This window comes from Lingula anatina, chromosome 2 (assembly GCF_051362555.1).
Source record: "Lingula anatina isolate TDL-2025a chromosome 2, LinAna3.0, whole genome shotgun sequence".
Classification (NCBI taxonomy): domain Eukaryota; kingdom Metazoa; phylum Brachiopoda; class Lingulata; order Lingulida; family Lingulidae; genus Lingula; species Lingula anatina.
In genome coordinates, this window is record NC_141768.1 from 9,953,229 (window position 1) to 9,967,237 (window position 14,009).

General features: G+C 35.7%; 2 protein-coding genes and 1 long non-coding RNA gene across 3 annotated transcripts; 2 read left to right on the forward strand and 1 right to left on the reverse strand.

The window, feature by feature from the left end:
• Positions 1-234: 234 nt before the first annotated feature.
• Positions 235-2,424, reverse strand: LOC106177757 (uncharacterized). Its single transcript, XM_087003315.1, has 4 exons — positions 2,264-2,424; positions 1,796-1,997; positions 870-1,065; positions 235-481 (listed from the first exon to the last, which is right to left on the reverse strand). Exons 1-4 carry the CDS (start codon positions 2,349-2,351, stop codon positions 353-355), a joined length of 615 nt encoding a protein of 204 aa, XP_086859441.1. The 5' UTR covers positions 2,352-2,424; the 3' UTR covers positions 235-352.
• A 5,218-nt stretch (positions 2,425-7,642) lies between these two features.
• Positions 7,643-10,804, forward strand: LOC106177755 (endothelin-converting enzyme homolog). The gene is made up of 9 exons (XM_013560620.2): positions 7,643-7,746; positions 8,208-8,306; positions 8,560-8,640; positions 8,881-8,987; positions 9,326-9,384; positions 9,727-9,778; positions 9,921-9,988; positions 10,314-10,438; positions 10,715-10,804. Exons 1-9 carry the CDS (start codon positions 7,741-7,743, stop codon positions 10,802-10,804), a joined length of 687 nt encoding a protein of 228 aa, XP_013416074.2. The 5' UTR covers positions 7,643-7,740.
• A 100-nt stretch (positions 10,805-10,904) lies between these two features.
• Positions 10,905-12,085, forward strand: LOC147763385 (uncharacterized). Its single transcript, XR_015333287.1, has 3 exons — positions 10,905-11,033; positions 11,246-11,322; positions 11,571-12,085. It is a non-coding gene; the product is annotated as an uncharacterized LOC147763385 (long non-coding RNA).
• The last annotated feature ends 1,924 nt before the right edge of the window (positions 12,086-14,009 follow it).

Below are 14,009 nucleotides of genomic sequence, written 5' to 3' on the forward strand. Positions count from 1 at the left end.
TTGATGAAGTTTTCAGGAACTCTCAGAAGTGGGCCAAGGAACATATTATTAGTTTTTGGTGGTGATCCAGATCAATAATCAATCAATAATCAATAATAAAAAATTAGGGGTGAAACGGTATTGGATGGAGACTTTGCTGCCTTGGCGGAGGTCTGAGTGCTTTTCTAGTTGTTAAATATTTAGACTAAGTCGTGATAGTGCCATTTACGCACAGCATTTTAGAACATTTTACAATGGGAAATAGAATATAATTATTTTTCCTCAAATTTCATTCTACTCCAGATATTTTGCTGTGTTCAATAATTATTACTGTCTAAACACTACATATTATTGAAATGAAAGTTGAAGTCCTCTATTCTGTGCCAAACCAATTTGAGGGGATCGGGTTCCCGGTTTTTATGGAAGCTTCCAGACGAAGGCAGCCGACTTCTTTATAACCATTTCCTTCATCTTTCAGGTTCAGCTCCGCAAAATAATCGCCCTAAATATAAAACGAAGAAAGACAATCACAGTTCTAGTCGTTATCATCTCAAAAAGTTTTCGGATAGTCATACATAGTAACCCCGATTTTCAGAGAAAAAAATCTTAACAGACGAAACGGTTAAGATTTGCCAGAAAGTTCTGATTATCTTAATAGATGATGTGTGAAACAAGCCAAACAAGTAGGGCATCTGCTCTATTCTACTTACTTATTTTTAATATCGTGATTTAATATTGATCATTATCATCATCATTATTGAACTAGATTAAAAAAGTAAACGTATTGTGAAAAATGAAAAACAAGTTTACAATACTACAATTAAAAACCCCCCGTTAACTCCACGCGAAGGTATGATTAACTTGAAAATAAGAAATATGTAAAAACTCACATCAGGGAAGTTGAGGAACACTCCTTGCCAAGGAACTGGAAGTGATTCTGAGGTTGGAGGCAATACATAACGGTCTACCTCAATGGGGCACATGCAGCTTAAGCCAGCATCCGTTAACACGGTGGGACATCCCCATCTCAGGTTGTGGAAAAGCAGATAAGTACATGGATACGTGTACCCGGTCTTGTAGGCCTCCCTGAATTGAGAAAAAATTGTACGTCAAATCTTGGAAGGACGGCGTGTGCGAGTGGAGTTGGAGGCGTGGGAAAGAATGTTACTGATTTTTAGCAGCATTTCTTATTTACGGGAATACACACACACTTATTTATTTATTTATTTATTTATTTACTTATTTATTTATTAAATGGTTATTCCTTAATAAAAATCAATAAAGAATTTTTATTGTAATATTGAAAATTTATTTAGGCCACCCGAGGAGAAAAAAAACGAAAATGGATTTGTACACGGCTTTGTAATTGGCTGTGAAATTGACTTCGAAACGCCACCAAACTTTGTTTTATTAGCGCCCTGGAGTATTTTTCGTCCACAGTTCACCTTTTTTGCCTCTGGCATTGTCACGCCTAACGTTTAGCACTAACGTGTGAGAAAAAAATTAGACGCAGGCAAACGTAGGTGTACGTTGTATATCCGGAGGGAGATAAAATGTTTTGAGCATGTTAAAAGCAATTTTATACGCTGCTTGTATCTTCATTTGGATGCACTGGAAATGGGCTGCTTCCCACGCTCAAAGTTGCCCGTATAATCGATGTCACAAATGATACTTCTATATATATATATATATATATATATATATATATATATATATATATATATATCTTTGCTAGGTGTGACCATAGAAGAGTTTTCTCTACTTCTATGGTGTGACAGAGCCTAAAAGTACACCAACGTATAAAATGAACTCTTACCACCACCGAACGAATTTCTTTGGTTCGAGGTCTTCCCATGGCCCGCGCACATTGGTTCTGAAGGTTATGTCGAGTTTTGTGCGAATGGGTACCTCATTTCTAACGGAGATATCGTAAGATAGCGTGCCCGGCTGAGTGATGTCCCATGGTACGGGGGAAAAACTATAGCGATTCACAAACAGAGAACGGTTTGGGTCTGTGCCTACAGAAACAAACAGAGAGGGCGTGAAGATTTGAACTTTTTTCCAAGACACTCAGTAATGTTAATGAAGGTTACTGTCCATTCCAAAGAAAAACGCTCTTTTTATTCGAATCTTTTATATGTAATGAACACCGTAAACACAAAAAAGAAAAGAAAGAAAATCGAACCCATATCAAATTTACTTGTGTCAATATGAAATGATAGTTTTTTCAAATCAAAAATACCATGTCATTAATTGAGAATTTTTGTCCCAATCTGTAACATACCGCAGTCCGTGACTCTCAATCTCTGTAGAACGTCTTTAGAGTAGACGAAAGACACACAAAGCGCCACGACTACTGTTAGGAGCTTCATCTTGACTGAGACTTAAGAGAAAATAACGGGCTGTCTTCGTAGTAGTACTTATCACTGAGAATACACGATAAGGAACCAAGACTGGCTCAGGTAAGGCACCCTGTGTATCAGAGATTACTAGTAACTAGCACCCATGCGATTCCCAGTTCAAACAATATAAGGCCTCGATCCCAATGAAACTATCGTTCTAACTATCTCCGCAAGTGCTCTAGCTGAGTGCAAGCAGCTTAACAGATAAACACGCGCACTCCTGGCGTTTTTAGTAAAAAAAAAAAAGAAAAGTTGGTAATTATACGAGAATGTTGAAAACAAGAGGAGGCGTGTCATTCAATAAAGCTGATTGCACTAAGCGAGAATCCCCGCAGAGTTGGGTCGATCCACGTAGACCAATAGTGTCTTTTGGGAATAGGCTTTCTTAAGGGCGTGTTCTACGTAGATCGATCCAACTCCGCCAGAACACTCGCTGAATGCAATCAGGTTAACAGATTAACACGCCCCTCTCTGGCGTTGAGTAAAATACAGAAAACCTGGTGATTATACAAGTAAGTTGGAAACAAGAGGAGACGTGTTAATCTGTTTATCTGTTTGCATTCAACGGGAGTCCCCACGGAGTTAGATCGATCTTCGTAGGATCATAGTTTCATTTGGAATGGACCCTAAGATTCTGAATTATATGACCCTCTTTATAATCAACAGATTAAATTTTGTACAATCAACTTGGACCCGTCTGGTATTAATAACCAAAGTTAATTTAACAAGTTGTAATATATCCTACTCACACCTGACGTTGCGAATATATCTTTTTATTTTAACTCTGTTTGTTGTGAGGTGGACATGTAACTGCATGCCTTTTGTTGGATCTTGGTTAATCCATCTGCAGTGGTTTAATGCACTAATTTGGCTACAGCCTAGTTTGAACATTGATAAATTAGGGTGAATAATGAGCTAAATAATATTCTGACAAAAATTTCAGGTGAGAAGAAATGACCTCAACAGTCACTCCCGACACGATGAAAACCTTATCAGTACAACAGGTGTTTTTGTTCTCACGTGACTCACAGGGAGAACGGTATTCTACAGTTATGGATCCAAAATATATGAAATTAAACCCCTTGATGAGCACATTTTACTAGGATGACACAAAATAAGACCAAATGTATTTCACAAGCAATGATTTTCAAAATATTAGTTTCAATTGTTTGACCGTAAAGCAATAACATATAGATTCACAGGCTACAGGACGCTATACCCATTTTCTTTTCAGAATTCAAGATTGTAAACATATACTGTTTATAGATATACATTTCAGATAGATATACAGTATATAAGGAGGAATTAGGTGATCTTTATAAGCTTTACTCACAAAATGAAACGAAATCTGAAAAATTAACTTTCTTTGCTTGTCTTAGCTTTTTATTTATTTATTTATTTATTTTATATGTGAAATTGTAAAACTTTACGAAATTCGTGTAGCAGTTCATATTTAAGACCAGCCTTGGTGTTTTTAGTTTTTTGACAGCTGAAAAAACACCGATCAAACGGGGTCAATTTAATAGTGGAGCAGAACCTGTAATGGTTAACTCTGGTCCCACACACATGCAGCAAAATACATGCATCGACACGATCTATAGTAGCGTCACTAATGCAACTCCATACTCCTTTCTAACCTTTAAGGTCAAGCATAATTTTAAAAGCATTTTGCTTCTGCAGAAAATTCATTTTCTGTCAAAGCAACTAACATAACAATAACAGAAAACTGCGATGGCGGTATCGCGTCCCTCTGGTAGCCAGGAAATAGAGCTAGATTTCACGAGTAGCAGCCACCTTACAACACCCGGTCGCAAGGACGAACGATGGACCCTGAGAGAAAAGCTTTGCTGTTTTTCTCTGGCGTTTTGTGTGTTTGTCATAGCTGTCTTGGTTGCTATAATCGTTCTTGGAACGCTTCGTGTAGTTGAACTTTTCCCGCCAACCCGACCGCGTTCTCAATCTACGGCACCGCCCATCGCACAGGTCCAATACTGCATGACATCTGATTGTATCAAAACCGCTGATACGGTTTTGTCAAACATAAACACCTCAGCTGATCCATGTCAAGATTTCTTCCGTTTTGCTTGTGATGGATGGATACAGAAAAACCCAATCCCTGCTGCACAGAGCAGGTAAGTGTTATTGTATGGCTAGTGCAGTGTGAAAGTTGACGAGGCCTTTCAAAGAGCCGGTCTGACTTGAAAGAAAAATCTTGTGATGGAGGAATTCACGTATTGCACGGTATTTGCGATATTGATACCCCCTTAAGGCAAATATATTGAGTGATTTTGGTAAAACTGATTTAAAGAAGATATGCCAGAAAAAAGTGAAAACTATAGTATGAAAATAATGTTTTTCTTCATCAGCTGGATCACTTTTGACGTATTGTACAAGAATATCAACACACGTATACAAGGAGTCCTGGAGGAGCAGCCGCAGAGGGGAGGGCCTTCCTCTTTTGAGAGAAAAGTGAAAGACTTCTATCAAAGCTGTATGGACACAGGTTCCATAGATAAACGAGGCGGCACACCAATTTTGGATGCTATAAACAAAACAGGGGGTTGGAAGACCATCGGTAAACACATGATTTTATTTTTGAATAAGTTGTCTGTCCCTAATATTTTCTAATTTGTCTACAGTGAACACCAAGGTAGGTGCTTTGTAAAAAGGGTGGTTTTTTAAAAAATTAAATTGGAAAAAGAGTTACAGATAGGTGTAGCACAATTCCACAAAAAAAAAAAGGTTGAGGTAGTTTGTCTTACATAAAACCCATAATACGTGCACTGGGTGTTGATAGTTTCTAGCACATCATTCATTCGCAGCGGCAATGCTTTGATTTTATGAATGATGATGAACTTGTCATGGGTGATACAAAATAACACGATCTAATGATATGCCAATTTTGGATTACATTAAAAAAAGCAATTTGTGATGCCAAACTGTTACAAACCAGTGAAAATTTGATGCCCAACAGCAAGGTGACATATTTCAGGTCAAAATATTTTAATAGATAACTATGTAAATTAAAGTTGGGATATTTACTCTAAGGAAGGGTTTGTACTTTTTGTTTGCGTTAGACCTTTTTTTTACAATTTCAGGCACCTGGGACAGAAACAGCTGGAATTTTCAAATGAATGTATTTTATCTTATCTATGATTACCAGACCAAACCGTTCTTTATGTTGTATTATTCCGCTGATGACAAAGCGCCAGACATAAATATCATAAACGTGAGTCAGTGTATAAAATAGATTATTAAAGTGGCGGGGAAAATATATACTTTGATTTTCAGTTATATACGGTTAACATAAAAAAAATTCCGATTTCAATGTACGTTTAATTTACCTACGCCAAACTTCGTCTGCATGCCAAAATTATTTCTGTTGTCCCCTTTATTTTGTAGTGTTTTCTTTCACGTTTTACAGATATATCAAAGTGGATTAGGAATGCCGAACAGGAAATATTATTTTGAAAATGAAACCGAAAGCAAGTTTATAAAAGGCTATAAGAACTACATGAAAAAAGTTTCTGAACTGCTTGGCGCCAGCAACGAAAACGCCACACAATTTTCAAACGAAGTTTTTGCGTTTGAAAAGGAAATTGCGAAAGTAAGCAAATTGTTTATCCATTTGCTCACAAATGTAAGTGTTTTATTATTTATGCAATATGAAGTGTGACAAAATTTTCTGTTGAAAACACCACTCCCTTACATTGTTAGATTCATTGCCTTATTAAAAAGGTGTGCACACAACTATCTTAATAAAAAGCTAATCTACACATATCCATTTACCTCATGAGAAAGAAAAACGAGCAAGAGAAAGATTCGTTTTGTCGCTTCTCCGTAATTTCTTTTTAAGTGATAATATTTTTACATTATAGATTACCTTTCCCTCCGATGCACCAGAGGTTCGAGACCCATATCTGTTTTATAACAAAATGACAGTTCAAGATCTCCTGAATCTATCACCACGGGTGAGTGTTGGTCAGAAAAGGTAGTGGCATAATTAGAATATGTACTGTATATACACTCAAGTTATATTTGTTGGTAATGAGATTAGGTGAAAAGAAGGCTACATCGCTTTATCAGTTTGTTTTGTTTAGAGGCAATACGGGACGAATCTACAGTTTCAGTGGTCTGTACTTTCACTGAATTTTCATGAATTTTATCACGTAAAATCTAACTTGAAAATTGCAATCCAGATAAATGAAATCAAGGCCGTTTCTATTCATTGAGATCAGGGTTTCCTGAAAATTCCATAGATGTCTTTTTATTATTTTATACGAAAGTAACAAGATAGTAGTAATAGGACAGATAACTTGTGACGTCATTCCTGCTCTCCAACATCATGAATAAAGCTACTGTTTTCGAACAACCGAAAGCCTACAACTAGGTGGTTAGGTGTTCTTAATAATGGGATTTGATATATTGAAGGTAAACTGGCCTCTGATGCTGACCAGTATTGACGAAGATATCAGTACCAGCTCTACCGTCATTGTCTTTAATATAGATTATGTGACTGGTGTGTCCGCGTTGATAGAGAGAACCGACCCAGGGTAAGAGGCTTGTTGGCATATCTATTATCTTTTATCTATTATCTTTAAAATATTCAATGAGTAACTGTGTATATTTAAGGTCAGTATCTTTCGATAAAATTTGACAAGAACCTCTTCAATCTTATTATCTATAAATTTGATATTGAGTTTGAATGCTGTTTCAACGTACCCTCAACACCGTTTTTTGGTTATTTTTCAAAGACATTTACCAGCTGTCCTGTAATTTCTACTCATATATATTATTTGTGCCGCAGCATTCTAAATAACTACCTTGCCTGGACTCTGATTCGCACTTACGCATCGTACTTGTCCATTGAATTTCGAAGGGCAATTGAGGAATATAGAAGAATTATTTCAGGTAACATATTACACTTGTTATAATTGGTGCAGTGTATGTTTTAAGGGCGATAAACAAAATCAAAGGGTATTAAATTTCAAAGGGCATTAATTTGCGTTGAATATCCTTAAAAAACATAAAAGGTGTGCGTATGTGTTTAGAGAGGGAAGATTTATGCTGAAATATTAATGAAAAAAATTACACATAGATTTCATACTTGGACAAAGTAAAAAGTTTTTTTATTCTTTATATACCTTTAACCGAGAAAAGAATGGCTGTAATAGAAAGTATTATTTAAAACTTATGGACTTCTCTGAAACGATGTTCGTCTGACAGTTTATTTTTTCGCTGTCACAAAGGAGCCTCACCGCTAGAACGCTGGGAGAAATGCGCCTCAAACACGGGAGCTTGGATCGGCGATGCTGTTTCTGCGCTGTACGTCAGAAAACATTTTTCCAAAGAATCCAAAATGGAGGTAATGTGAAAGTTGACAATAGATTGTTTTTAAATCTTAATGTCGAACGGTTAAATATTGAAATACAGGATTCGAGAAGTCAATAATCTAACATTTGTCCAGAAGAAAAAAAATCATTGATATGTAATATTACGCAAATACGTAGGCCATTTCATCGCAGATACAGCTGATAACTGTAACGATCAGCACAATTCTTAAGTCGGGTCGCTGTTTCCTGTCAAATATTTACTTCAGTAACCTGAGGCATTCAAAAGATCTAAATCAAAACTAAATGATCAAAGGAGGATTTTATAATAAATGAAACATTTCAAAACTGACTGGTAAACTTTTTTATGTATTTTAAGTTTTATGTTTTTTATCAGTATGTTGGTAATTCTACTATGATTATTCATATTCATTAATAATAATAATTATGTGCAATATATAAAAATGACGACTGCAAATAGTCCTTTCGCTTTAAGATTCAGAGTATGGTCAAGGATCTACTTGCAACATTTATAGAGCGAATTGACAACTTGAGTTACATGGACGAATTTACAAAGCAACATGCAATAGCAAAGGTAGGTAGTGTAAACCTATATTATGGCTGCTTAGACCTACATATACATGTATACTCCAACATATCCAAATTTTTTTTTCAAGTATCAAGTACAGAGGAGGCAAGTTTGGAACATTTGACTAATAAGAATGTTTTTTTTTCTTGTATAAAAGAGACTACATTGTTAGAATTCCTATGGTGTAGTGCCAACGTTTTTACGCTTTCTTAGATTTTGATGTAAATTTTTAACATGGATTATCGTAATTTTTCTTTAGGCTAGAAATCTGAAATACGAGAAAATTGGCTACCCGGACTATATGATGAATGATACACACATGGACCACAGATATCAACATGTTCGTTGGATCAACTGTTACGAATAATTCATCTGACTCGCTTTTCCTACCTCGATGACCCTTGATTTTTATTAAGTTATCCAAATTGTTCATATTCTACCTTTGTAATATTTAAAGTTGTTTTACATTTTTGGTAACTGTGAAATGGTGACAGGTCATTAATTTTTTTCACTTTAAGTCATTTTTTCTTTTCGTTTGATTTCTTTCCTTTTTAATATCAAACATTCTTTTGATTTTCAGTTAGAAATGAATTGCTCTGATTGCTACTTTGAAAACGTCCTGCAGGTGGTACGTCGTGATCGTATTTGGAGGCAAGAAGAATTCAAGAAACCCGTAGATAAAACCAAGTATATACACACGTTACAGATTTATAGGCCTGCCATGCTAATTATTGTTGATTCATTACTTCTCTTTTATAACCCTACTATTTATTTTTGATTCAGAAAATTAAAGTATTAATATTTGGATCCGTCATGTGAAATCGGTTAACTATTCATCACAATATAACGTGTGTCTAGTGTGTGTTTTCTTGAAATAAGGAACTGCAGGTTGATTCAGTGAACTTTTTGATATGCATTTTACACAAATGTGTATTTTGAAATCGTTAATTAAAAAATCAACTGGAAAAAGTTAACTGTAACGTTCGCATTGCGGTTGATTTTACTGGTCTTCTTTATAATTGCAGATGGGGAATGAACCCACACCAAGTGAATGCTTACTACAGCCATAGCCGAAATGAGATAGGTAGGCTATGATTGGGTGGAAACAGTGCAATTGCATTCATTTATAAACATGTCTGCGTCCCCTTTCAAAGTTTCCCTGTCTCAATTTGTGCAATTTTACATATTCATATCCAATTCTTTATATTTCATAACATTTGTAAATGCTGAATCCGTTGGCAGATCCTATCGTAAAATATATTCGACATTTGTCTTCTTCAGCTCAGTTGTTCCTCTTGCAAGATAGACAGGGTCGATATTTTCGTAATTTCTTTCAACTACATTTATATAAGTTCTTTTTTTTTGGATTTTAAAATGCAATTTTCCTTACCTTTAAGTCTTAGGTTACACTTTTAATTCCTTTCAGTTTTCTTGGCAGGACTTCTACAGCCTCCATTCTACGCTCCGCATTATACAAGGTAATAGTGGATAATCCTAATTCTTTTTAAATCTTAATTTTACTTTACCTGCTCTTTCCATGCGCTCAGTTTCATATTCAGTTTTGTTTTGGTTTTGAAATCTTCAAATTTATGCAAAACGTTTCATCATGTTGTTTTCCAGATCCATGAAGTTTGGAAGCATTGGAATGATAATTGGACACGAAATAACACATGGATTTGATGTCACAGGTAGATCTTTCAATGATACAGAACACTTTCATACATGGTGGATTTAAGATAATTAATGAGCGGAAAATAAAATACTGGACACTAACGCACAGCTGTTATGAGCTATGAGCATCTTGTCTGTCTCTTATAGACTTCTTTACCATGCTTTTTATAACTTCTAAAACTACAACTGGATGAATCCAAACATTCACCCTCATGGTGTATATGCTTGATAACAAATACAAATGCCGGTACTGAAACTAAGTAAAATAAGACCGTGCAAGAAAACAACATATCACACCAATCTCTAGTAAAACTTCACGTTGAAATATTTTCTCTAACGCAGGTTCTAAGTACGACAAAGATGGCATACTGGCAAATTGGTGGAGCAATCGCTCACGGGAAGCATTTGACAAATCGACAAGATGCATTTCTAAGTATTTTTCAAGCTATGAAGTCTCCGGGTTCAATGTGAGACATACTTTACAGACTGCACATGCATGATAAGTCAAAATGACCAATATCATTGGCTTAATTGGCAATTTTTTTCAAAAGGTGAAATAGGTTAAATAGCTTATGCTAAAAAAAAAAACTTTTATAATAATAATAATAATAATTTATCATATTTATACACATTGTCGACACTGCAACTTGTAGTGGATTAACATTTCATGAGTAAACTTAACTACATGGAACTAAGTCACCCCAAAATCTGGTAACTCAAAAGCATTTATTTGCACGATATAGGTGAATGGCAACTTGACCTTATCGGAAGATACATCGGACATCGGTGGACTGCGCATGGCGTTTTCGGTACGTTGTACCACTTTGGTGTAGTTGAGTGAGGAACAGTTTTAATTTACTTTTATAAGCTTTGGATACTTCTTAAGTACAGATACAAGGAACACCAAGATATCTTTATAATTGTTACCATTTCAACGTTATATAATTGCTTTGTCGTTTTAATAAGGCTTACAAGAAGTGGGTAGCAAGGAATGGTGTAGAGAAACGGCTTCCAGGAATAAACAGAAGTCCAGAGGAACTGTTATTCATTGCAAATGCAGCGGTAAGATACACTTAATACAATGTACAAAGAACTTTGAAAACAAAATTTCATAGCAAATTTTATTTTATTATTATGGTTTCTAATTGAATACCATACTGTACAGTATATGGCCATACTAGCCCGTTTTATCAATGTAAATACCTATTACAGCGCATGATCCTGAATCGTACCTGAATCTAAATATCGCACTATACGACCTGGAATCATTTCAGATTTGGTGTGGCCACTCCAGACCAGAGATGATAAAGCAAAGGATTCTCACAGACACCCATTCCCCTGTGTCCGTTAGGTATGACCTATTGTAACAGAAACCTAAAACGATCTTAATGGGTGAAGGGAGACGGAAAATCATATTTAAAAAACGTCTCAAGTAAAACTTTTGATGATCATAAAAAATCTTCTCAAGTTTGTGTCGTAGTTATATATGCTTTTTCGTAAAAGAATGATTCTCAGTTGTTTTTGCTTTAAAGCTAAAACTGTCTAGAAAATAAGCTACGGTGGACACGACAGTGGGTTGATATTGCTTTTTATTTTCAGAGTCAATGGTCCCGATTCTCAGTCACCTGAATTTGCAGCGACTTTTAAGTGCGTTCCTGGTTCACCCATGAATCCTGTCTCAAAGTGTGATGTTTTTTAAGTGAACAAATTTATCACATAGGCAAATTTTGTGAACAATTGAATTCGGACCGTAACTGCAAGTTTTTTTTTCTCAAGTTTCTCATTAATAATCTCAGTGACATATAACTAGGTAAGCCTACATTCTACTGTAATAGATGCCCTTATAGATGAAATATTCAAATGGTGTATTGATAATAATGTTTGTAGATACGGTAACGTCTTTCTCCTCGAGAGATCCGTTTTACCAGAAGGCATGAATTTAATTAAGAGAATATGCCTTTGTCAATTGGGATTTTTAAAAAATGTTCCCAAGACTTTAAATTAAACATTTTTATACCTGTATATTTAGAATAGGTGTTGTGACGGAGAGCCTGAAACGAATCAGATGTTGTAGAGAGAATTTGAAAGATTCACAATAAATAACTCGACGAACTAATGATTCTTTTAATGATAAATTAAAAATATTCCGTTGAAGCCCAATCTCCTGTTTTAGTGATTTTTGTGATTTTTTCAGCGTACAGTCTTGAAATCTTGAGGTTTATTTGAATTGCGCATGGGTGTTTTAAAACGGAGAAACTCCTAATAATATCGCGTTCACAAAGTTTTAAGTGAACACTTGGCTATAAAAAATGAACTTAAATCTTTGCGATATGAATAATGACTAATTATAAGGGTAGACGGTGAAAACAAAAGTCATTCAATTACTAGAGTCTAAGTATTCAAAAAATTCGAGCTGGCATCATTTAGCGGTCTTCTGAAACACTGTTCAGAGTTAAAACGACAGTCTCAAAATTCAATGCTAACACGTTGTGTCCGTGTACCACTAGCACACTGGTTGATGTACGCGTTGCAGTCCACAATAGAGAGGATTGGTTCAACACAGTACGTAACAATTTTAATATACTCAGTACAAGAAAAAAAAAGATACTTTTGCACCCACCCTCTATGTTATCTCTGATATGTGCTTTAGCTTTTAAAAGCCGTCGGCGTCGTGAGCTCTTGGGAGGCTAAGGTTGCTTTGCGATGTGACATAAGTTTCCCAAAAACGTTTCTTGAAATAAAAGTGTAAGTAATATTGTGACTTTTAACCTAAAAACAATATTAAAAAAATGGCGTCAGCTGCCGCTGGAAAGAGACAGAGAGAGCTTTATATTTAGAAGAAAGATGAAAAAGGTCGAATATAAACGCAAAAAAAAAACGCCAAAGGCAACCTTTGCAGGCATTTCCAAGAAATTGTGGTGGTGAACGAGCTGTTGATTTGTAGTGCACATCTAGTCTCGAATTAATGCATTAGAGACATAAATATTTGGAGGCTTTGTATTCTCACCTAACGCACCTCCTAAACAAATAATAGAATTCACAGTAATTAGCGACGAAATATCATCTGTGCGTTTCACTGCGTCTTCTTTGATTATGTCCGTTATTAAAGAACGCCCGCATTAATCACAAAACCACACGATTGTGAATGAAGACACAGATTTCGCTACCTCTTAATCTCAATACATACACAGTGAATCTAGATGTTTTAATTAATACATGACCGGTTCTCATTTCGAATGCCTGCCAGCATTTGCGCCGTTCAGTTAATCTCTATGACCATACAGAAATACATATAACCCCTATGCCTATATGCTCAGTGCGCGTGAATTAAACATGCACAGATGTGAACGAAGGAAATTGGTGGCAGAAAAGTCAGCGTTGTCTAGCTGCAGCCGTGAGAACGGACACGCTGATTACTAAATAAAGGAAATTCATTTCCTATGTACGAGCTGTATGTGATGTTCAAGCGCATTAAACATAAATGCTTCTGAACGGTATATTAGAATTATATTCGCACATGGAGAAAATGATCAGAATGTCTATGTTTCAGCAAGCAAATGGTCAAATTTGAATTTCATACATGAAAATTAGTTTTATCCCTAGAACAGTAATAAATGTGCCAGTATAAACTATAGCTGTAGCTGCTGATTTACCTGTGTATATGTATACTTGTAATAGATGTACGTATGGTTTAGTGGGAGGGGCATATCAATAAGTGACTACGGAAAAAAGGGGGAAATGGGGCTGAGACTCGACGAGATTTGTCGAGAATGCACCTCATGAAAGTAAACAATGTAAATAATATAGCATTTTCTCCTACGCGACATTTCATGCATTTGTCAAGATGCTGCATCAGATTATAGGGTCTTTTGTTTAGAAGGACATAAAAATCCAATGCGGAGACAAGCACGGAAGAGCAGGTTGAGTGGGGGTGCCATCGCCTACTAGACCTCATTGAAACTAAGCACTACTCAACATAACAGCTTCGTAATGTAATCTACAGATGCAGATATAACCTTTATTTACTGTCATTGATAT

Excerpts from the sequence above, each read along its gene's own strand:
- LOC106177757 (XM_087003315.1), bottom strand. The coding sequence starts at position 2,351 with ATGAAGCTCCTAACAGTAGTCGTGGCGCTTTGTGTGTCTTTCGTCTAC. Across the intron at positions 1,998-2,263 it reads ATTGAGAGTCACGGACTGCG|GCACAGACCCAAACCGTTCT; the intron begins GTATGTTACAGA and ends TTGTTTCTGTAG. Across the intron at positions 482-869 it reads TGTTCCTCAACTTCCCTGAT|GGCGATTATTTTGCGGAGCT; the intron begins GTGAGTTTTTAC and ends TTTTATATTTAG.
- LOC106177755 (XM_013560620.2), top strand. Across the intron at positions 8,988-9,325 it reads AAACCCGTAGATAAAACCAA|ATGGGGAATGAACCCACACC; the intron begins GTATATACACAC and ends TTATAATTGCAG. Across the intron at positions 9,385-9,726 it reads CCATAGCCGAAATGAGATAG|TTTTCTTGGCAGGACTTCTA; the intron begins GTAGGCTATGAT and ends AATTCCTTTCAG.